The sequence below is a fragment of the Chionomys nivalis genome, chromosome 1 (assembly GCF_950005125.1).
Source record: "Chionomys nivalis chromosome 1, mChiNiv1.1, whole genome shotgun sequence".
Classification (NCBI taxonomy): domain Eukaryota; kingdom Metazoa; phylum Chordata; class Mammalia; order Rodentia; family Cricetidae; genus Chionomys; species Chionomys nivalis.
In genome coordinates, this window is record NC_080086.1 from 130,930,026 (window position 1) to 130,951,514 (window position 21,489).

The 21,489-nt window shown below is 42.7% G+C and overlaps 1 protein-coding gene across 7 annotated transcripts in view; it reads right to left on the reverse strand.

Annotated features, from left to right (window-relative positions):
* Ltbp1 (latent transforming growth factor beta binding protein 1) overlaps positions 1 to 21,489 on the reverse strand; it is a 390,073-nt gene that overhangs the window by 141,000 nt on the left and 227,584 nt on the right. For all 7 annotated transcript variants that reach the window (XM_057775307.1, XM_057775298.1, XM_057775281.1 and 4 more), the window contains one exon: positions 1,471 to 1,573. In XM_057775307.1, coding sequence (XP_057631290.1) covers positions 1,471 to 1,573 — 103 coding nt within the window. The remainder of the gene's footprint in view (positions 1 to 1,470; positions 1,574 to 21,489) is intronic.

Consider the following 21,489-nt stretch of genomic DNA (forward strand, 5'->3'; position numbering starts at 1 on the left):
CACCAGCTACCTGGAAGTCTATACTGCTAGCCATGACTCAGTCGTCTCGGAAAATCTATTTCCTCACTGCTGAGCCGTCCATGCAGTTATTCTTCCTCTTAGGGAAGAACTAACTTTCACAAACTTCAGCAGTGATTTCTGTAAATGAATCCTCTAAGAAACATTAATAGTGCCAACAAATTTAATGAAATCAACCTCAGGTCTTCAGAGAATCTGAATATATGAGAAACTAGAAGTCCAAAAGGTGGACAGACGAAAGGAAGCAAACAAGGAAGGGAGGATGGAGGGGGGGAAGAAGGAAAGAAAGAAAGAAAAAGTGTTTACAACATATTACTATGCTGGGAGAATAGTATAAAAGAGGGAGAAATTCAGAGCCAGCAGTTTTTTTAGGTTAAACAAAGGTTTAAAAGGCAAGTGAGGGGCTGGAGAACTAGTCAGTAGTTAAGAGCCCTTGTTGCTCTTACAGAGAACAGGGTTTCAGTTCCCAGCATCTGCACAGTGGTTCCCAACATCCACAATTCTACTTCCAGATCTGACAACCTCTTCTGATTTCTTTGGGTTTGAGGCCCAAGTAGGGAACACAAGTGTGCTTGCAAGCAAAACCCTCATACATATAGAATAGAATAAATTTATCTTTAAAAGTGTCAAAGACAACTAAAACTATTACTCCAATCAACTATTACTGAAGATGAATAAAATCATCTGATTTAAGCAAGTGAGATGTCCCTTTCGAGATGGGGGAGCAATTATAAAAGTCTTTTTAGGAATGTCAGCAGGAGTCAATGCTACATTCAAAACTGAAGTTACAGTCTGTTACAGAGAAGAGGGGAATGGAACAGTGTAAGCCTGGATTTATTCAAATAACAGCTTCTGTAAAGCACTCAGGGCAAATTCCAGCATGTTGGTATTGTAGCCACTGAAGATTGGGGCAGTACCACGGTGGTGTTAAGAAAAGGGGGGCAAAATACTGGGCTCCATAATTACACATATTGTTTCAATAATCAATAATCAATTCCTCATCTGAGTTTCTTTTCATAAAGGGGGATATCTGTAGCAGAATGAAATCTACAGCTAAGTTGTAGATAACCACAGAATTTCCATTTAAGACTCAAACCTAATAAATAGTAACTGTGCTGACTTCTTAAGTAGGGGTTGAAACACCTGTTCATCGTCTTAAAGGCATCTACTCATTAGTCCCCAGGGCCACAAGAGCTGATTCTGCCCATCAGTTTTTCACAATACCTCCTCCACATAGGAAATTAAACTGCAGAAGGCAACTGATGGCTGTGCATATTTACAAAGAGAACCGATATAAAGGTTTTAACTGTCTTAGAATGCACGTTGTAGCACTATGTTCTGGACGGCAGCCAGAGATTTCCTTGAAGGTCTCAGAGATTCACCATTAAGAGTCGTGGTAGAAAAAGAGGTACTCGCCATTAACCAGCAAAGGAATGATGGCATGTCACTTACATGGCTTCTTGGGGCATTTCTGGCATTTGTTAAAGCCCCAGGAGGTCCCCACTGTCCCACAGCAGTCTTCTTGCTTGGAAAGGCCAGGGAGCGCTTTGCCACACTGCAATGAGGTGTGAAGGGGGGAGGTTAACCAAGTGCAGACTGCTCAGCCCCAGAGCTGGGGGGCTTCCCAGCCACTTTAAAAACAGTTCCCTTGATACCACGCAATTACAGAGGCAAAGGACGGCTATAAAACCTGGGGGCCAAATACCAGGGCGGAGTCGGTAGGACACAGAAGTGAATAATCACATCTCCATATATGAACTCTTTTGCACTTTTAAAATCTCATGAAAAGCTGAAACAGGGACACGGGTCCATGTACGAGGCTTCTGGTTTTTACCACTTGCCTGGATTTTCCTTAACTTCCTTCTCCCCTCACCTGGGGAATAAATGTCAGTTTTTGGGTTTCCCCACAACAATTGTTTGTGCAAAGCATTCTTTCATGGCTTGTTCTTTCAGTGATCCTTGGCTCTGTGTTTATCGAGCACTTATAATATGTCCTGTGAACTGGGGTACAAAAATGGACATATGCACTGGACAGCCATCAAACTACAGAATCAGCTTTGAAACTGACAAGGGAGAAACCACAGAACCTGAGGAGGGACAGGCCAAGAACGGGCAATATAAGAGATGACTACAGGCTGAGTCAAATCTGTTCTGGAATACACTAATGCCAAGCTAGGAAGGGGCTGGCAATTTTACTCGAGACCAGCCCAAGTAGGCAGAATGGATACCCTTAGAGCTATGCTTCCATACTGTCAAATATTAAGGTCAGGTGATACTCCTAGTCGACCACAGAAGATCAGGTGACCCTCAGGCAGGGGACTGAAGTTACTTAGAACTACCTTGAAAATCGACCTTGTCCTGCAAGATCACCCAAGGACCAGATGGCAATGAGACTTACTTGAGTCTCCCAAGGTGCACAGGGTAAGCTCACACCCTGCGTCTCTATCTTGTGTACAAATGTGGAGTACATAAGCAGTTCCTCTGCTTTGTCAAAAAAAAAATCCTCAGGTGGTTTCAGGAGTCATCGTTTCTAAAAGAAATCTGGTCGCATAACTCTGCCGACTAATGACCTCCAGCGACGTTGTCTGTCCCAGGCAGGACAGAGAAGTCCTCTCTTGCCCTTGTTTAGGCTGTATCTTATTGCCTTCCACCTCTGAGCATCTATTTAGGCTTGGCAAAGGGTCCTTTCTGATTGTCTGAACAACTCAGGTCTGTTTGAATGCTACACACACACACACACGCTCTCTCTCTCTCTCCCCCTCTCTCCCTCCCTCCTTTCTCTCTCTGGGATACTATCATATTTTTTCTTTTCTACAGCTCTATTTCTACCACGAGAATCAGGTAGAATCACTGGCTCCTCCATTTGTGATTCATTTTCTTTAAGTCTAAAGTGATTCCACAGAGGTTCACTGCTACCAGTTTCAGTCCCGTGCTATGTATTAATGTCTTATTATTTTTATATCTCCAAACAGGACACATTTCAAATACTCAGTAATGCTGAGTGGAGCCATTACTATGGGAAAACCCATCAGAGGTTAGTGTACAGGCCCCAGGACAGGGGGCTATGCACAATGAGGGAAAGTAAAAGCGAATGGTGATCCCTAAGGAGAACAACAAGGTGCAAACCCCACCTAGCAGGCAGGCCTCCATGGACAGTGTTTCCTTCCTGCTAGGTCCAGGCATGCCTCATGCTGGCTGGAGCTCTGAGTAATTACATACCCAACTCATAAAGCAAAACCACATCACAGAAGACCAGCTAGGGTAACAGAGTTTTAGATACAACATGACTTTGATGTCCTTAAGTTTTTACAATTTTATATGACTTGTAATAATTTTGACAAGTGTTATATGCTTTCCAAAAGCAGTATGTGATAGTGGTTCAAACAGTATTCGAGATACTATAGAGGCCTGGACACAAATCCTGGCTCTAGGATTCCGTACACACAGTTAGATGAATTTTCTTATCCATCACATGGAATACATAATAGCACCTCTCGATGTGGTCATGAACGTGAAAGGTAAAATCTATGTGCAATGCCTGACACATGTAAGTGCGAAGTAAGCTGTCACCTCAGTCACTATCATTTATCACTATTATTGGCACCATCATCATCATCTGAACATTCCTTGTTGCAGATGCCCCGCATCAGATCCAAACTGTCAGATTCTTCAGGGAGCAGGGTGCATATGAATGGATTGCAGTGGACTGTGCCCCTTCTGTGAAACAAGCTGGTTACTCTAACCGTCCACTTAAAAGTACTATAGTCAATAAGAAATGCAGTTCTAGGACAAAATAGCTTGCCCTGAAATAAAAGGTAGTCCTGAAGACATTTTGAGTTGGTCTAATTTTGAGAAGAACCTAAAAATATCTATAATAGCACCTGAGGGAAAGTGAACAAGGCCAAGGTCACCACTTCCATCACACCTGCAGTTATTCCATGGATAGAATGAGATAGGCAAGCCTTTCTTGAAAGAGACAGGAAAGCAACCCGGTTGGTTGGATGAACGTAGACTGTGTGACTGTTACAAACAAGTGCACGGACAGGGAAGCCTGTCTGCAGGGAGTTCTTTGCTAGCTGTGGCCACTCCGTGCTGAATGAGACTGTTCCAATCCCAGCGCTGGAGCTGCGCCAGGTCCGAGACAGGAGGCACAGGTGCACAGGTACACAGCTGCACACACACCCACACACCCCACATAAAAGGAGGGAAAGAGTCAAGGTGAAAACAAACTACCTGAATCAGGACGGTTGTCCAAGTCCCTGACCTTAACCATAGACAATTTAAACCCAGAGCATGAAGGTCAGGAGCAGGAAACAACAGGGGACAATGGCTCAGGTATAAGACAAGGAACAAACAGAAACACAGAGGCCTCCATTGCTGAAACCCGGCTGCCAACATCTGCTTAACATTCTCTCCCAGTTTCATAAATTGGTTGGGCTTATTTGAGACACCAACTGCTTTGCACACAGCTCATTCTCGTACCAGACTTTGGGCTCTTCTCTTAATCAGGCGAAGCACTCAACACTTGCCGGTTTTATATGCTCAGAATGTTAGTAGCAGTTAAAATCCAATTTTCACCTTGGATTCCTAGAATGTTTTATTTGGTAGGACAAAAATAAATCATTTCCCTCTACTGGGCCTCCAGAAAGGTACAAGGTTTTCATTACATGATCCAAGCCGCTTTATCCCATGGCTTTGTTGTTGCAGGTCCATAGCCAAGAGCAGCACAAGGCATCCAAACTGATGGAACAAATGGGAGGCGTAGGTGGTACCATGGCACTGTGTGTGTCTCAAAACTGGGTCTACACAGCGCAGGATTGAGCTAGGAGGGATGAAGTCATGGTCATAAAGCCCAAAGTTTTCTATCGGTCCCATCAACTGTTCAAGTATAAGGAGGCTTCGGTGTATAGCAAGAAATGTGACATGAAAGATCTCTGTGGTCACACTCTGGGCTTTTCCCCAGTCACTGGATGCCACAAGTCTTATCTCTGTGTAGTTGGAAGTACCCAGAGGGGCAAAAAGTTAGGCTAACAGATGTCTCTCCCATACCATAGGGCCACAGTGGACAGAACAACCCAGGACAGAATGTGGGTGGGATGCTCTGGTGTAGACTGGGAAGTTCTACTTCTCAACAAGTTGTGCTCCCACAGACATGGCCTGCCCTAGCCATATTCATAGGCGGGGATCCAGGTGGTTTTTACCAGTTAAAAACACAAGTAGACTACGTGGACTTTCTCCCATGCTGTTAGTCACTACGTTCTCAAAGAAAGACTGTCAAACACTTTAGAACACATCTTACGTAAAGCAACTTAGTGGTAAATGTATACCTTGTACTTAACTCTACCAGGTCAAAGAGCAGCATGCTCTACCTCTCCAGAAAACATCCATCAGTGTTAGTGAGGGGACACTAATCCCACATGTTTGCTAGGATCCAAGTAGGGCAGGCAAGCAGAGTGTTCAGGCAGCTGTGACGATCAGCTGGAAAATGGAGCAGTGACGCATGTGGACCCTTAGCAGTGCACATGTCGACATGATGGCACTGTGGAGGTACATTAAACACGCCTATTGCATGCCGATGGTTTTCAGCAGGCCCGAAAACCCCAAATCACTGGATTTCACAGTGTCCACAATCTTTCCACTGTAAATGTCTCTACCTAAGAGAGATGGTGACCTCTTTGGTGGGAGCTGAGCCTGATGGATCATCTCTCAGGAACGCAAGATACAAAGGAAATGACCTCTATGGTTTCTTGCAAGCTTAAGACTCTGAGGTCAGTATGTGCTGCTAGGTTACATGACTCCGTTTAGAAAATACAGACTGGTGCAGAAGAGAGCCAAGTTCAAGGACTTCTGTTGTTCTAACAGGGCCAGGTCTGGGCTGATGCTCTCCTAGCCCTCTCTCCTTTGTCTGTTTTCTACTTCCTCATCTCTAGAGTCTTCGCCAAGTCTCAGTCTCTGCTGACTAGACTTAGGCAAACAAGACAAAGGGGAGAAAATCAACAGCTCTACTTGACCTTGATTTCTGAAAGACTGAAAAGACTGAGTGTTGAAAATAAACTTTAGACTCTTCTTCTCCACCTATGTTAATAGGGTTTGTACTTCAGAAGGTCATGTCACTGAAGAACTATAGATTTTTCACACAATACATGGGGTTAGAGAGAGCCTTCATTAGCTCCGAAGTTTATGGGAGTTTCTGAGGAGTTAGAGCATGTTGCTATTTGACTTGCTAGAGTTAAGCGTATATTTCACAATGCAAAATAAGTATAAGCAATAATATAACAGCCTTTAATTGTGTAACTAATTATCAATAATCAATTGATTATGAAAAACACACTGAAAATCTTTTTACCTGCTTGAGAATATACCTCTTTAGACTTTAACCTGAGTTTTGAGGTGAAACCACAAAACTTCGCAATCGAAGTTAAATTGTGATCATGGTCCCCTTTAGAGCCTCACAAATCCGGGACTGGAATCAAAATTCAAAACTGACCACCCGGTAATGTGAGTTTATCATATTCAACAGTGAAAAAGCTCACTGTTAGAGTTGCTTGAAAGACGCATGGTAACTGGGAGAAACAGTTATAAACATTGGAGCGTGGTTTATGACTTGCGCAGTAAAACCGACACTCACTTGCGTTGCTGTGTCAGGTCCTGGAGAAGGAAAGCCCAGGAGTCACAAAAAGAGACGAGTGCTGCTTGAAATCCATTAGACCCCGTCAACACCCCAGCTCTCTCACTAGTAGCGGGGTTTTCCACGGATCGTCCTGCCTCTCTGAGCCAGTAGTGAGGCACCAGAACAGAAATCCTGGCCTCAAAGTGTAGTGAGAGTGAATGATGGGGGACGAGGAGGTGTGGGATATCACAGAGCCCTGTGGATATCCTACACCACACTTCGTTGAGCAGAGTTTAGGCTGAATCCCAGGTTTCATTTACCTGCTCTTCAGCATGGGTAAAATTATAACCGTGCTCAAGTGTCCTGCCATCTTATAGGTTTTGAGAATGTTTCTGGTAAACTGTTCAGATATTTCACTATGAGAGGACCACACCCAGGAAGACAGTCCAATGTCAAGGACCTACCGTTTAGCTTCACTAGTTAAGACACTGAAAAATGACAATAGAGAAACATCCTTAGAAATCATCCTTATCACACGCATGTAGCTCATTCGGTTATCAAGAACTATTCTATACTGAAGTATAAATGCTTTAAGCTAGAATAGAGGACATCTTCTCACGAGGAAAACATGGCACTAAGTCAATGGAACAAATAAACTTAAAATGTTAAAGCCATGCAGAGTTTTAAAAATACTCCCAGGAGGTCACTAAAGGAAACACAGGGGAAAAATAGAAGTCTGGAACATTGTAACCCTTGCAAAAGTACACAAGTCTGGGCTCAGGCAAGTGTTGAAACAGGGAAGTGACTTGCTGGTACTACTGAGGAGAGAGACTCCGGAGTGGCATAACTGCTCTCACAAGGCAGAGGGCCAACCACCAACTGTGAGCAGACAGGGTAAGCATGGAGGAAGGCAGCTGGACCTGAAGGAAGACAGAGAGGGTACAGAGAGCCAGAAAACAGGGTGGTGCTAAGTTACTGGGGTTCAATTTCGAGTTGGATCTAAAAATCAACCAGGAGACAGAGAAGTAATCACACTGGTTCTTTTCCAAAGCCAGTTAAGTTTTACATTACTTCAAAAAAAAAAAATACATGACATAGTTTAAGGAACAGTAGATAGAGGAATATTGATGTCTAATCAATAGAAAGAAAACAAAAGTCCTTAAATAGGACCTGGGAGATGGCTCAGTGGAGGAAGCACTTCCTGGGCAAGTGTGAGGACTCCAGAATTTGGATGCTCAGAGTCCAAGGAAATGCCAGGCAGGAAGAGTAGCCTACTGTGATCCAGCTCTGCAGAGGCAGAGAGAGAGGGCATCCCTAGAACAAGCTGGCTTTCTGAAGTTGTCAGAACTGGTGGGCTTCAGCTTCTGGGGGAGACCCTGCCTCAACAAATGCAGTAGAGAATGATCAAGAAAGACATTGGATATTAACTTCAGACTGCAGCATGCATGTTCAGACATGCATACACACCACATACCCATAAGCATACACATCAAAAAGGGAAGGCATAGCATTCTGCATCTGATAATCAGAAGTGTAAAAAGTGGCCAATCACAATAGAATATATCATTCCTGGGAAATGGAGAAGAAATTATATTCTGGAATATTTGAATATTCAGGAATATTCAAAGAACCAAAAAAGGAGAAAGCTGAATTGAAGGCCCTTTCATTATACTCCTCAGATAACAGGGGGAAGTTTAAGTTCAGCAATCATTTTATTCACACAACAAATGCTGTTCAGACACTGTCTAGAGCAGGGGTTCTCAGTCTCCCTAATGCTGGGGCCTTTAATACAGTTTCTCACACTGTGGTGACTCTCAGGCACAAAATTATTTTCGTGGCTACTTCATAACTGTAATTTTGCTACTAATAGGAATAGTAATGTAAATGCTTTTGGAGATAAAGAATTGCCAAAATAGTCATGGCCTACATATGAGAATATGTGAAATCGAGAAATATGAGAAAATATGAGAAACACTGATCTAGGAAACCCTAACACCAAATGAAACCCCAGACTTCTACCTATCTACCAGTTTTAGCTCATTTTCAAAGGTAAACTGACCATTTTTAAAGTCTTCCGTGTGTGATGTGTATGTGTCTTTGTGTGTGCGCATGCTCATAAGTATTCATGTATGAGACTATATACCCCATGAAGAGATGGAGCAACAATGCAGAATACCAAAAGAACACACGGCAAGGAACCAGGAAGCCTCAGTGTTGGTCCTACCTGCTACAAACTCAATAGAAGACACTAAGTGGATTAACGCTCTGAATGTCAGTCTCTTCATTAATAAGATTGCACAGACATCCCGAACAATACACAATCAATGTACTTAAATGTGATGATCTTAGGGAGGTCACAGTGCAGGACTGAGGCTGCAGAGGATAATGGTGAAAAGTTTTACTCTGTCACAGTCACATGATAAAGAGCAGTGTTCCTTAAATGTCCCCTGCCTACAAGCCTGACTAACTGGAGCCCAAAGCCTTTCCTACTATCCTCAAAGAATGAGCTGAACCCACTTCATCAGTGGTCACTATAACATAATTCTACCTTCTCTTGTCAATTTGTACATATAAAAAAGCATCTAGCTACCTGAAATTAGGTATGGCTCTTAAATGACTCCTGTCTGGTTTGTAAGGATAGTGACTCATTTTACTATCAATGAGCAAATTCTCAGCAGTATTCATAACATTCATAGAGATGCAGATTTTGCATATATGGAGCATGCATGCAAAGCCACATGATGGCCCACTCACCCACATCACACAGCTATATCCTCTTAAAAATCACACGCTAGTCAAACATGCTGACACAAAACCTTGAGGATTTTAGCCAGCAAAACATCACCCTCATTACTGTGACTCTGGTTGAGGGAGAAGGGTCGTATTTATTAGGAATCTTCTACATCTCTCCACCAAAATGAGACTAAAGGCCTTTATGGAGAAGCTCTGGTTGTGCATAAAAGACTGGATTCAGCTGGCCCACCCCAGGTCTTCGCCACTATTAACATTCCCAACCTTTCACAATGACAGAAACTTCTCTGCTCTGGCAGAGTAACTCCTGTCCACCTTCCATGCAAAATGGCTCTGGCTCCAAATTAAACTGGAATGCCTCACCAAGAGCCCTTCATAATCCGGCACTAAACATAAAATACATCTATTTTTATGTACCAATGCTGAATGCTCCATTTTTTTTAACACTATTATAAATGTAAGGAGAGCAGCATATTTGCTAAACTGGTTCTAAGGGTCCATCTTCCTCATGGAGACCTCTGTACCGTGGCTCACTGGCAGGGTAACAGGCACTGTCCCATAAAAAGAATGAGAAAATGCTTAAATGCTTCCAGATTTTCTAAAAGAACTTGTAAAAGAAAAAAAATTGCTTTGGCTTCAGCAGAACATTCTTCATGGGCAAGTTTTTTGTTTTTTTTTTTAATCCAACCAGCTTTCTTTTATTAGAGTAATTAATACAATGTTAGGCATTTGGGGTATCTGATATATGCATAATCCTCTGATATTTCAGGGTATTGATTTTATAAACTATCTGCTGTGACTAGGGCATTAATAGCTGGAAATGCATCCACAGTGATTTCTGACAGTCTATTTGCTTAAAGCCTGCTGAAACCAAACCATGGACTTCAAAGAACTCCAGACAAGAACTTTAGTTTATGAAATGGTATTTTTAAAGTGACATAGGTTTTTAGTGTTAACAGGCAAAGGGGAAAGTATTCTTAAGGGTCTAACATGTGATTCTCCTTTCTATCTTTCCTAAAGGAGTCACCAAATCCAGCTGTCTACTTTCGCCACCTCTGAGATTTGGGCGTTCTGACAGACAAGTCTTCCAGGTTGTGGATCGGTGTGTCATTGGCCTTCCTGTGCTGCTAAAGGAATAAATAAGTTCTATCATGACGCTGTTCTCACATAATTCCCACTAGATTTTCTTCTGAAGAAAAGCAACATAGATCAGGCCATGAAATGCAGTGCCAGAGAACAAATAAGTCAAATTTATTTCATTTTTTTTATTAATTTTCATTTGTATAAAAATACTAGGTTCATTATGACATTTTCTTACTTGTATATCCTGTTGAATTTATTTGAAATTCTACTGCCAAACAAAAAGCCTTGGTAGGTGAGAAAATAAGATGAACATACAGAAATGCCTGCTGTTACTATGGCAACTAGATCCCCCCCTCCCCCCCAGACTGACAATAAAGGTTTGTTTATTTCTTTAACTACACTGGGTAATTTTCTGTTAAGTTTCATTCCTTAGCAGTTCCCTTTGGGTCTCTAGAGATGGAAAAAGGGACAAAGGCCACCTAAGGCCTCGCAGCACCATGCAGGAGCGCAGGCTTCCCATCTGGCTAAGCTTTCATTGTTTCTGTGTCCCGCCCGAGCACACAGAACCGAAAACTTCTAATAATAAAAGCAACAGGCTCATTTCTATCCTTGGGAGCAGGAACTACCTTGTGCCGTCCACTGCCCTTTCCCTTATGACAGGAACAATATTGCCCAACAAATAGCCGCTGGCTTCCCCGCGTATCCCAGGCTCTTCAACAGTCGTGCCTCTCTGGCTTCCGTAACAAACTAGCAACACTAGGTGACTTTGTGTGTGTGTATGTGGGTGTGCAGGTGTGTGCAGAGGTTAGAGGTCATCTTTGGATTGTAGCTCATGAGTTTCACCCCTTGCTTTTAAGGCAGGGTTTCTAAGTAGCCTGAAGCTCACAAAGAAAGCTAGCCTGGCTGGGCAACAAGCCCCAGGAAACTTCTTGTTTCTGGGATGACAAACCTCCACCACCATGCCTCTGCCTGCCTCTCTCTCTCTCTCTCTCTCTCTCTCTCTCTCTCTCTCCCTCTCTCTCGTTGTTTTTTTTTTTTTTTTAATGAATTCTCCAAACTGAATTCATGTCTTTGCATTTGCATGGCAGGAACCTTACAAGCAATCTTTCTTCCCCAAACCAGCTCATGCCTTTGACAACAGACATTCGTTTTTCAGTTGTAGAGCTTGGATTACAGGACTAAGGGGTTGGTTGCATGGTCACTTCCTATCTTGTATTCAGCAGCTGTTTGACTCTGTGCTCACATGATCTCTTGCTCATGAGTCTGCAGGAAGAGAGATAGAACACGGGCGAGCATTCTGCTATCCTTTCTTCTAATGATATTAATCCCATCCTGTCATGGTCCCACCCTTATGATTTCATCCAACCTCAAGTAGATCCTTTTAGCCTCTACCCCCTAATATAGTAACCATCAGTGGTTTTAGTACATGGAGTTAGGGAATACGCCTCAACCCACAGAGTTATCAGGACCGTGTAACTGACCAGTGAGGAGTGAAAAATAAGATGACTGCTCCTAAAAGCATCTCTCTTCCTCAGCTACAGGAATCAAGTATTGTCAGGGTTCTATTCTGGGGAAGTTGAGGTATTCTGAGTCGTAGAGCAATGCTATTGCCATCCTCAGCTAAGGTGCCCAAGGAGTGTGGAAGGCAGAGTTCTCTGCTTTCCTGCATCTAGACAAGCCCATGCAAAATGTAAGCGCATGTTAGGTTTGTCATCGTTGCAAAGCCTGTCCCAACTGGCACAGCATGGATACAATTAGCAGTGATTCATATGTGCCCGTTACTCAGCTCATCCTAAGTGGCTTTGCCCTCATGAAAAGTACAGGCTTAACGGGAAGAGGAACAAATGCACCTACTTGAACACAATTGAATTAGAAATAACCTGCCTAGAGTCTAATGTGACAAGAATTCAGAGAAGGAGCAGAGCGCATTGGAGAAAACTCTTTGGAGGAAATGACAGTTAAGGGGACCTATCTCAAGTCAGGACAGGTTGGAGACAACAGAACAGGTATTCACTATACCTGATATTTGTCTAGATTGCTCTGTTCATATGTCCTGTGCATGCATCAATAGTGCCTATGATTGCCAAAAAGGGGGAAGACGTCAAAAGTGTCACAGCAGAAGAAGACAGGACTCAGATGTCTCAGGAGGTTTCCCAGTCCAAAATGTGATGAAATGGGGCCAGAGATGCGGTGAGCTTGCTAAAATGGAAGGCGAGCTACAGACCTGGCCTGGGTGAGTCAGCCCACACGAGTCCCAACTTCTCTGGGTCTAGAGTTTCACATAACTTCAATGGGAGGCAAGGATACATACTTTCCCTTTCTCCTACATTGTTTCAGAGGTCAAATATGGCCATGACCGTGAACGTTCTCTGTCATCTATCAATTTTATAAAAATGTGCTGGTGTACGAGCAGGCTTGCCTCAAAGCCACAGAATGCGAAGACTGTGTTCTTAACCATTTAAGCTTGCCCATTCTAAATAAGTCCTCTGTAAAATGGTTCTTCTGGAGGCATTGCTGTCTTGTTTGAAATATCTGGAGCTCTTAGAATACGCTTCAGAACTTAGGCTGTGTTGAAAACACTCCCGGTGATGGTAAATCCTTGAAACTAGAGTTGACTTGACCATTCTAAACTTTCAGATTCCTTAAGAAAATAAGTGATATGAAGATGGCCAGCAAAGACAAATTCTTATTCAGCTCTGTCATGCTTTTTCCTCCAGTTCTGGCAAGTCAGAACTATACAATAGCAGTGTTGGAGAGATGGCTCGCTCAGCGGTTAAGAATACATGCTCCTCTTGCAGAGGATCTGAATGCGGACCCCAAAACTCATGCCAGGGTCTTCACAACCTCCTGTAACTCCAGCTTCAATAGATTTGGTGATTTCTAGCCTTTGAGATTACCTGAACTCATGCATATCCCACACACACATATACACATAAATAAAACCAAAATAAATCTTAGAGAAACTAGGCAGAGGTAGTATCACTAGGGCAAATACGCAGCCTCTGGAAATGATCTTTAAAAAGCAAATACTCAGCTTGCATAAAAATACTTTTATACCACAGAAGGAGGCAGAGGAAGGGGAAAGTGGAAGTGGAAGAAAAATGCAACACTGTTATCCTATCAGGAACGGTGCGGCGTGGATAGGAACAAATCTTATCTTTTCTCAAAATACCTCATGAAATTGTTATCTATCACTACTGTCTCACAAGGCAGATTCAAACTGCTCTCTCTTAGTAACCCAGACGATTCTACTTCAGTTTAGCAAATATTAATTCCATCCAGTGGAACAGGAACAAGAAATGACTTTAGCTCCTAGAAATACCAACAGTGATTCTTTAAATATTCTTAGAGTGTATATAGAGTCTAAAACTCCATCAAGACAAGCTATGTTTTCTTCAAACTCCCTTCGATATACTCATGACTTTGCCACTATCAGAAGTGACTTAACGAAAGCCCCAAATTCTGTCTCATAATTATTTTCGATGTCTGTTCCTGTGCAAAAACCAAGAATCTAGTAATTAGTAGGTTTATGGTTTTGGTATGCCCTAAAGGTAAAATATGGGAGCTTGATGATATTCCATGTCATGGCAAAAGTATTTTCATGGCCAATAAAATGGAAAAATATCTGAAAAAAAGAGTCAGGGAAACCCAGTGATGTGGCACAGACTTGCTTCTAGATGGAACAGGTCAGGGAGAGTGAAGATTCGAGGCTGGCGGGCTTTGTGGCACCTCCAGAGCATCTGCCTGGGTGAAGCCCTGTGCATGGGGCTCTGGAAAGTTCCTTGTCTGAGTCCCACCCATTCTGTGAAGACTGCTACCCCAGTTCTGAGAATCTATACTTGACTTCCCCAATGCCTGAGCCCCACTTTCCTCACCCAAGTAAAACTAGCAGTTCTCGGCTCTGCTGGCAGGAACCCAGTGACAGGAACGCATGGTCTATCTCCCCTGTGGTGTTTCCCCCTTTGGATCCTACCCCTGTGCTTTGCTGAGCTTTCTCTGCTCCAGGCAAGAGGGCCTCTCACAGGCTGTCTGACGGAAGCTGCTGGAACAAGACCAGCGAACACTTAGAAACTGCAGCACCTCTCACTGAGATGTGCGTGACAACTTCAGCAAAATCTTCTGCAATTGACACGGGTAAAGTCAGGCAAGGGTGGACACAAAGAGCAGCCATGTTAGAGCCACTAGAGTCACGGACTCGCTACCACTCAAGTGTTTCTTGGATTACGACAAGGGAGCACTTGAGAGGGACCTTGAAGGAAAACACAGATGGCATAGGAAGTGGCTGGTGCTGCTGACTTATTCCACCAGAGGAAGGCCAAACGTCAGTAAATGTGATCAGCATGCCCAGACTGGGAGCTCTGTTTATGGAGATGGCAGATGATGGGGAAAGCCAGCTCTGCCTTCCCAAACCTCTGGCTAGGAGCACCTCTAAATTACCATGAAAGCCACTGCTCTGACCCAAGCTCACTTCACCAGAGCAAGCTCAGCCCTAAAGACACAGGGTGTCGGTCAACAGCAAGGGAAAAGAAGGCCACGTAGTTACTTTTGCCTTCTGCTGAGCCAGGCAGCAGACTTCTATCTCCAGATGAGAGCACTATATAATTGAGAGGTCATTTTTAATAAGCATTTATTCTTTTAAAAAAGTTTTATTACACTTATGTATGCATTTCATTTGGGGGATGGTAACTGCATGTGCCACACCGTGCCTGAGGTCAGAGGGCAACTTGTGGGAGTCTGTTCTCTCCTTCTACCTGTGAGGCCCAGGGGTCGAACTCAGGTCACCAGGCTTGCCAGCAGGCATCATTACCCATTGGACCATCTCAGCAGCTCCACATTTATTCTTTAGTCATCCACTCTGTTTTAGTAGTTTCTGGACGCAATGTGAAAGGGTTACGATAATGCCAGCATGCTGCTGGGACAAAGCTAAGATTTCTGTTTTAGCTCTAGGCTTCACTCCATTAACATAGAGTCAGACCAAAATATGTAGAAATTAAAGAGCAGCTTTTTAAGCAAAACTTAGCATCCTAGCTCTTTTAACTGAGCAATAAATTATTTTCCCATCACGAAGAAGCTAGTTTCAAAGTCTACAGCCCATCTCCCTTTCTTTCTTCTCTCTCCCTCCCTCCCTCCCTTCCTTCCTCCTTCCTTCCCTTCCTTCCTCCCTCTCTCTCTTTTCTAACATGTACATGATCAGGCCTCATATCTACTTCCCCAATAGTCTCTCATTAGTCTCTAAGGGCTTAAATGTAAAATGACCTCAGAGTCTTGCATTCTTGAATAGCTGGTCCCCAATGATGAGGCTATCTGGAGAGGTTGTGGCAGCTTTTGGCCTTGGGGCATAACTAGCAGACTAGATCAGTAGTAGAGACCTCAGGAGAGCTAGATCTTGGCCTGGGCTTCCTTTGATGCCATTGTCTGGTTTCACATTCTCGGAGAGGTGGGAAAGCCATGCCACAAGCTCACAATACCCGAGACTAAGGCACTGGAACTCAGCAATATAAAGGCTATTCCCTTACAGCTAACCAAAGCGAACCATTTCACCGTAGGTGTTTTGCTTTGTTTTTGGTCGGTTATTCTGTCATAGCAATGAGAAACGCAATAAATACAGAATCTACGCAAATAGAGCTAACAAGTTTTTCTTTCTACTTTCTAAAAAGTACGTTGAGCCATGCAATTAGGATATTTTCTGTTTCCAGTTCACGCTTTCTCATTAATTTCTCAATAGTGTTTACTTATGATGCAAACAAAGGCAGAGTGGTCCTATTTCCCTTCTACAATGCAAGTGTGCAAGTGTGTTTTAGCACTGAGCTTTGACCTTCAGGGTGTTGCACAAGGCAGACCTATCTCCAATTACTGCCCTTCTCCATCGGTCCATTCTCTTTCTTCCTGCCCAGCAAGAAACACTGCAACGGCGTCTGGCACCTCTGGAGACTACCAAACAGCTCTTGTGTCACTTAAACTCAATTTTGCAGCAGGCTTTATTATTTACATGGTGGATAATTAATGGAAACAGAGTTTTTCCCCCCGTGACTTGAGTGTTTCACATCATGTACTATTCCCTCCTTTCTTTATAACCTCCAGGGAGCTTCTTTTCTTCAGTGGAATGGATGCTAGACACCTTCATCTTCAAGTCTGTAGCTTATGATATTTTTTAAATCTTTGGAAGTTTTTACAAGATCCACTGTGTTCATTTCTTTAACTCTCCATGGATATGATCCTATGAACATGGGCTCGTGTGGTATTTTTATCCTCTTTATCAATGTTAGAGCGCTATAAAAATGTTCTGTTTATATCTACTTTGGGTTTTCCAGTGTTTCTGCACTTCATAGCTAATCTGGGTGTTTATATGTGGAATTTTTCTGCTCTTTCAGCATTTGCAACGTGAAGGTCTTGAGACATTTTGCTTTGCCTCCTCTGTAAAGCCTGTGTCTAATTACAGTCCGTGTTACCGCATTGAACAAAGAGACCATGATCGCATGATTGTGTAACCTGGCAATGACAAGGCCAGCATAGAAGCTGGACGCTGAGCTCTATTGTTGTGATTCTAAACACTTCACAATCAGGGCCTTTTCAAACTATTTGGCATCACTAGGTCGCTGTAAAAGACTTGTTTTCAACAACGGGGCAATCAGTAAAACCCAATTCGAATAATCACAATTGCAGATGCCACGTAAGATCTGAATTTAGATCACTATTTGAAACAAAAGTCACCCTACACAATGAAAAGGGTGTGTAAATTTAACATCCCCATGAAGCAGTGACAGACCTGACGGATTTTCTGAGATGAAGACTGGAATGGAAATGTTCAAGTTTCAGGTTCATGAAAACAGGTTTCCCGCAAAGCCTTGGTAATTGTAACCACTGAAGCTGTAATTCTAACTCAGTCACAGAGCGAACAGACTTGAAATGTTTGCAATGGTGCGCACAATTTACTACAAGTAACACAGGAGCTTAGGTTAGCCAAGACTATGACTTGTCAGTTGCTTCAGGAAGTCTATCCTCGAAACCACTGTAGGTCTTCTCTATTTCTACTCTTTCAATGATTCCTGTGATGCCCACTGATCCTAACAGAAGAAAATATTTTAGACTATAAAATTAAATAACACTTTCTACAAAAGTTTAAAAAAGAGGAGGGGGGATAGATTTTCTTCCCTCCATCTTGGCAGGCTCTACAAAGGTTAAAATCACCACAGAAATTTCCAGGGCCAGTGTTATTTATTTCTCTCTCTTCCAAAAAAATGTCCTCCACTGCCATGAATATACTTCCAGGAGAGCTATTCACCTATCACTGAGCTATCTCCATTAATCCCCTCACATTCCACTGATAAATCCCCGTGCTTTGACCCATAGTCAAGAATACATCATTTTTAATACCAATCAAGGTGGGATTTATCCTTAAACATTCAGCCAGCTACCTTCTCGAGACCCTCCTCCCATGGGTCAGCTACTGGATAACAAAGAACATTGGCCTGGCTTCAAAGTAAAAAAGCTCAGAAGAGTTCAGCCGCACTCATTTCCGTCACAGCAGTCCACAACCGAGTCATGATGATCCATGCCCTATAGACTACTGACCTTCATCTCCAAGTCCCCTTTGTTGACCCTTGAGCATTTCACATTTTATACAAGTTCAGCTTCTCACATCCAGCCCCAGCCAACAGACAAAACTGGTTAACACCCTTTTCTAAAATTGCATTCAATGTCTCAAAGCTGCATTTCTCAATGTTCAGTTTGAAGCACTTTATTTTATTTATAAGTCCAGGAACATTTAGTAGTTCCCCTTTCCTCACATAAGAAAATTTCAAACATGCTAGGCCATTCAAAGACTGATAGGATGATAACCCGTATGCTGAACTGCCGGTCAAAAAGGTGCTGGCATCTTTCCACACCGTGCATGGAATACATGTGAGAGAACACTATAGACACTATGATGCTTCACTCTGACAACCTTTATCACTCAGCTCACAAGAATAAGAACACTTTTCTGAATAAACTCAAAACTATCATCACACCTAGATAACAAATAATTCCAAAGTAACATCTAATATTCAGTTCAATTTTTTTTTTATTTCTTTCTGAAACATTTTACATCTGGCTTATTTTTTTAAAAAACTCCAGTTTCAGTTGAGCAAGACGGCTCAGTGGGTAAGGATACTTGCAACCAGGCCTGGCACCTTGGGTTAGATCCCTGGGACCCGCAGGGTAGAAAGAGTTCCAAGATGCCATCTGGCCTCTACACATGTTGTGGTATGTGTGTGCCCTCCTCCTACCACCATGCACCCTAAGTTTCACCCCCATCTTCTGTATGTCTCCCGTGCCTCTTCCTAGAGAAATCACCCTACTTTTGTTTTCATGGCATGGTTATAAAAGACGCCATGTTGTCCTACATTATGGATCTATTTTTTTTGTGACTATGTGATAATTTTAGCTTTCCCCTTTACCCCAGTATTCCCTACACTCTGAAGTTTAGCTGTGAAGGTTTTAATTAGGTTCAGGTTGGACATTTTTGGAAGAACACACATGTCCTGTGTGGCCATGTCATCCTTAACAATGTTGAACTTGGTTCTTCGTAAGGAGACTTCAAGACACGTTGACCTCACCAACAGCTGTTATCATTGCACTATGCCCCAGTTTTAAGATCTTTAAAACTATGTGTACCCAAGCCTTTCAGGAATCTCTTGCTTCTCTGGCCTCTTTAGACTCTTTTCCTCAACTACCTCTAAAAACCTTCTTCCTGTTGAATCTCATCCCTTTGATCTGTAAGCTTGACTTCATAATCAACTGTTCATTTTTCTCTACCATTTAGATAGACCTGAAATAATACACCAGGAAAGTTCCATGGCTTAGCTACACTTGCAGTGTATGTTGAGTCTCTGGTCCAATTAATATACTATGTCATAGAAATATGAACTATTTCTGCCAAGCTCATCTGGTGTGTGACCTCTTATAGTGACATACAGACCTAAGTGCGTGCATATTACTATCCATGTGAAGTCTCAATAGCTGCAGCTACTGAGCATGCCCAATGAGCAAGGTGAAAGGGATGTAGAGTTGGTTGTTTTCTCCCTGACCACATTAATTTAAAATCCACCCACACCTGTCTGTGTCTGTTTCCAACATCCTAGCAGGACACACCTATATACTATTGATTATTTTCAAATAATTATATGCTTCATCTGAACTGCACTAATTAATTCGGCAATCTTCACTTCCCAACAGAATTTCTCACAAATAGGAAGGCAAATACATGCTAGGAATGTCTGATGAAATAGGTCTTATTTTGAAGCTATGTGTCAGTGACTACACATGCAAAATGAATTAAGAATTGAGATCACTGTCTGGATCATTCAGCCGAAAGTCAGAACAGGATCCAGATAAGGCAAGAGTATTCCACTGGACTTAAATTATTTAGGTAACTCCATCGATCTCTCAATTCACTTCAACTAAACAGTCTGGTTTAGGCTTCTAACTAATTTGTTTTCATCTTTTCTAGTTGGCATCATCTGTCTGATATCATAGGAGAAAAGCAAGTTTGTTGTGTTTCGTTTTCAAAGCCTTTTTATCATCTGTGCTCCAGCTTGGAAACTGGGGAGAAAGGTACTGGGCACAGAGTTTTAAAAGGATCTGCTTTTCCCTTTCTCCATGGCCAACCTAAGCTGGAACGATTAAACAATGCAAATGGCACCAAACTCACCTTCTGTCTCCAAGCCTCATCTGGGGCAAAACTATGACGTGCATACAATTTATCTCCAGCCACATTGCTCCTATCCGTCTGTGCCCTCTCCTTCAGAGATAAACTTAAATGAACGTTGTTCCTTCTCTCCAGAGCGCTTGCCAACACAACTGCCGTGGAGAGGTGCAGCTATTTCAAGGGCTCTGTTCCAGGCAACTGTTTCATCCCTGAGGCAAGACGCCTGGGAACACAGCTTCTGAGAGGAGCGGTGCATTTCTCCTCGTGACTGCAGAGGTGGCAGCATACGGTAGGTGGGTTCCATGCTTCTGGGCCTACAGCGAGTGGGTACTTTATGATCACCAACTTGGTGACCTGCTTCTTCCAACCAAACCTCACCTTCCATACTTCTCCCAGCTCCCAACACTCTATTCAGATTTTAACCTGCCCATGCATCAAACTGCTGGCTGTGCCAGAGCCCTCGAAAACACACCCGCAACAGTGCTATATTAATGTCACATGCATTTTCTTGAATCAAGAACAATCAGGATTAGCTATCACATACTCAGAAGTAGGTACTTCGGGTATCCAAGGGAGATAAATGTTACATTTGGAAGACTGAGGGTTTTTCCATCTTTGAAAAGCTACACCACATAAACATAAACAACCAGGAATTCTGGCTTCTTTCAAAAGTTTGACACTATCAGTATCCCCTAAGCTAATATTTTCATAGTTCTCTGACATTTACAAAATGTGGTTCACATTAATTATCATGTCATATCTTAACATAACTGATAAGCACTATATTCTTGCCTCCAATTTGTAGATAAGGAATTTGGTTCTCTGCCACCAAGTGCTGGGCCCCTGACACCAAACAAAATCTGTTAATTCCCCATGATGCCTTTCCATTCTGCATGCTGCAACTCCATTCAAATCCGCAAACTAAATTTCAGTTCTTCGAGAAGGGTGGTGAGAATCCTACAGTGACTTAGCATCTAAAGTGATGTGGAAGATTTCTTAAGCAATAATGATTGGTTCTATGAGCCTAAAGCATTTCTCCTTTTCCGTTTTAGCTCTCCACCTTCCCACACACTATTCTTGAAATGAAGAATACATATTCCTTACTCTATTTATAGGGTATTTAAGCCATAACCAAAAGGCAGGTAGAGGATCACAGGACAAAGTACCACATTGCCCAAAGCAGCAGAACCAAGTGGTTGGGGAGGAGAAATCAGAGGCCCATGATTTTGAGTGGGAGTAAGAGGACACAGAGGAGGGACTAGATAGAGGCATGGGAAGAAGGAAAATAATACAATTATATTTTAATTATAAAATGCACTTCAATTAAAAATTCAGGCTG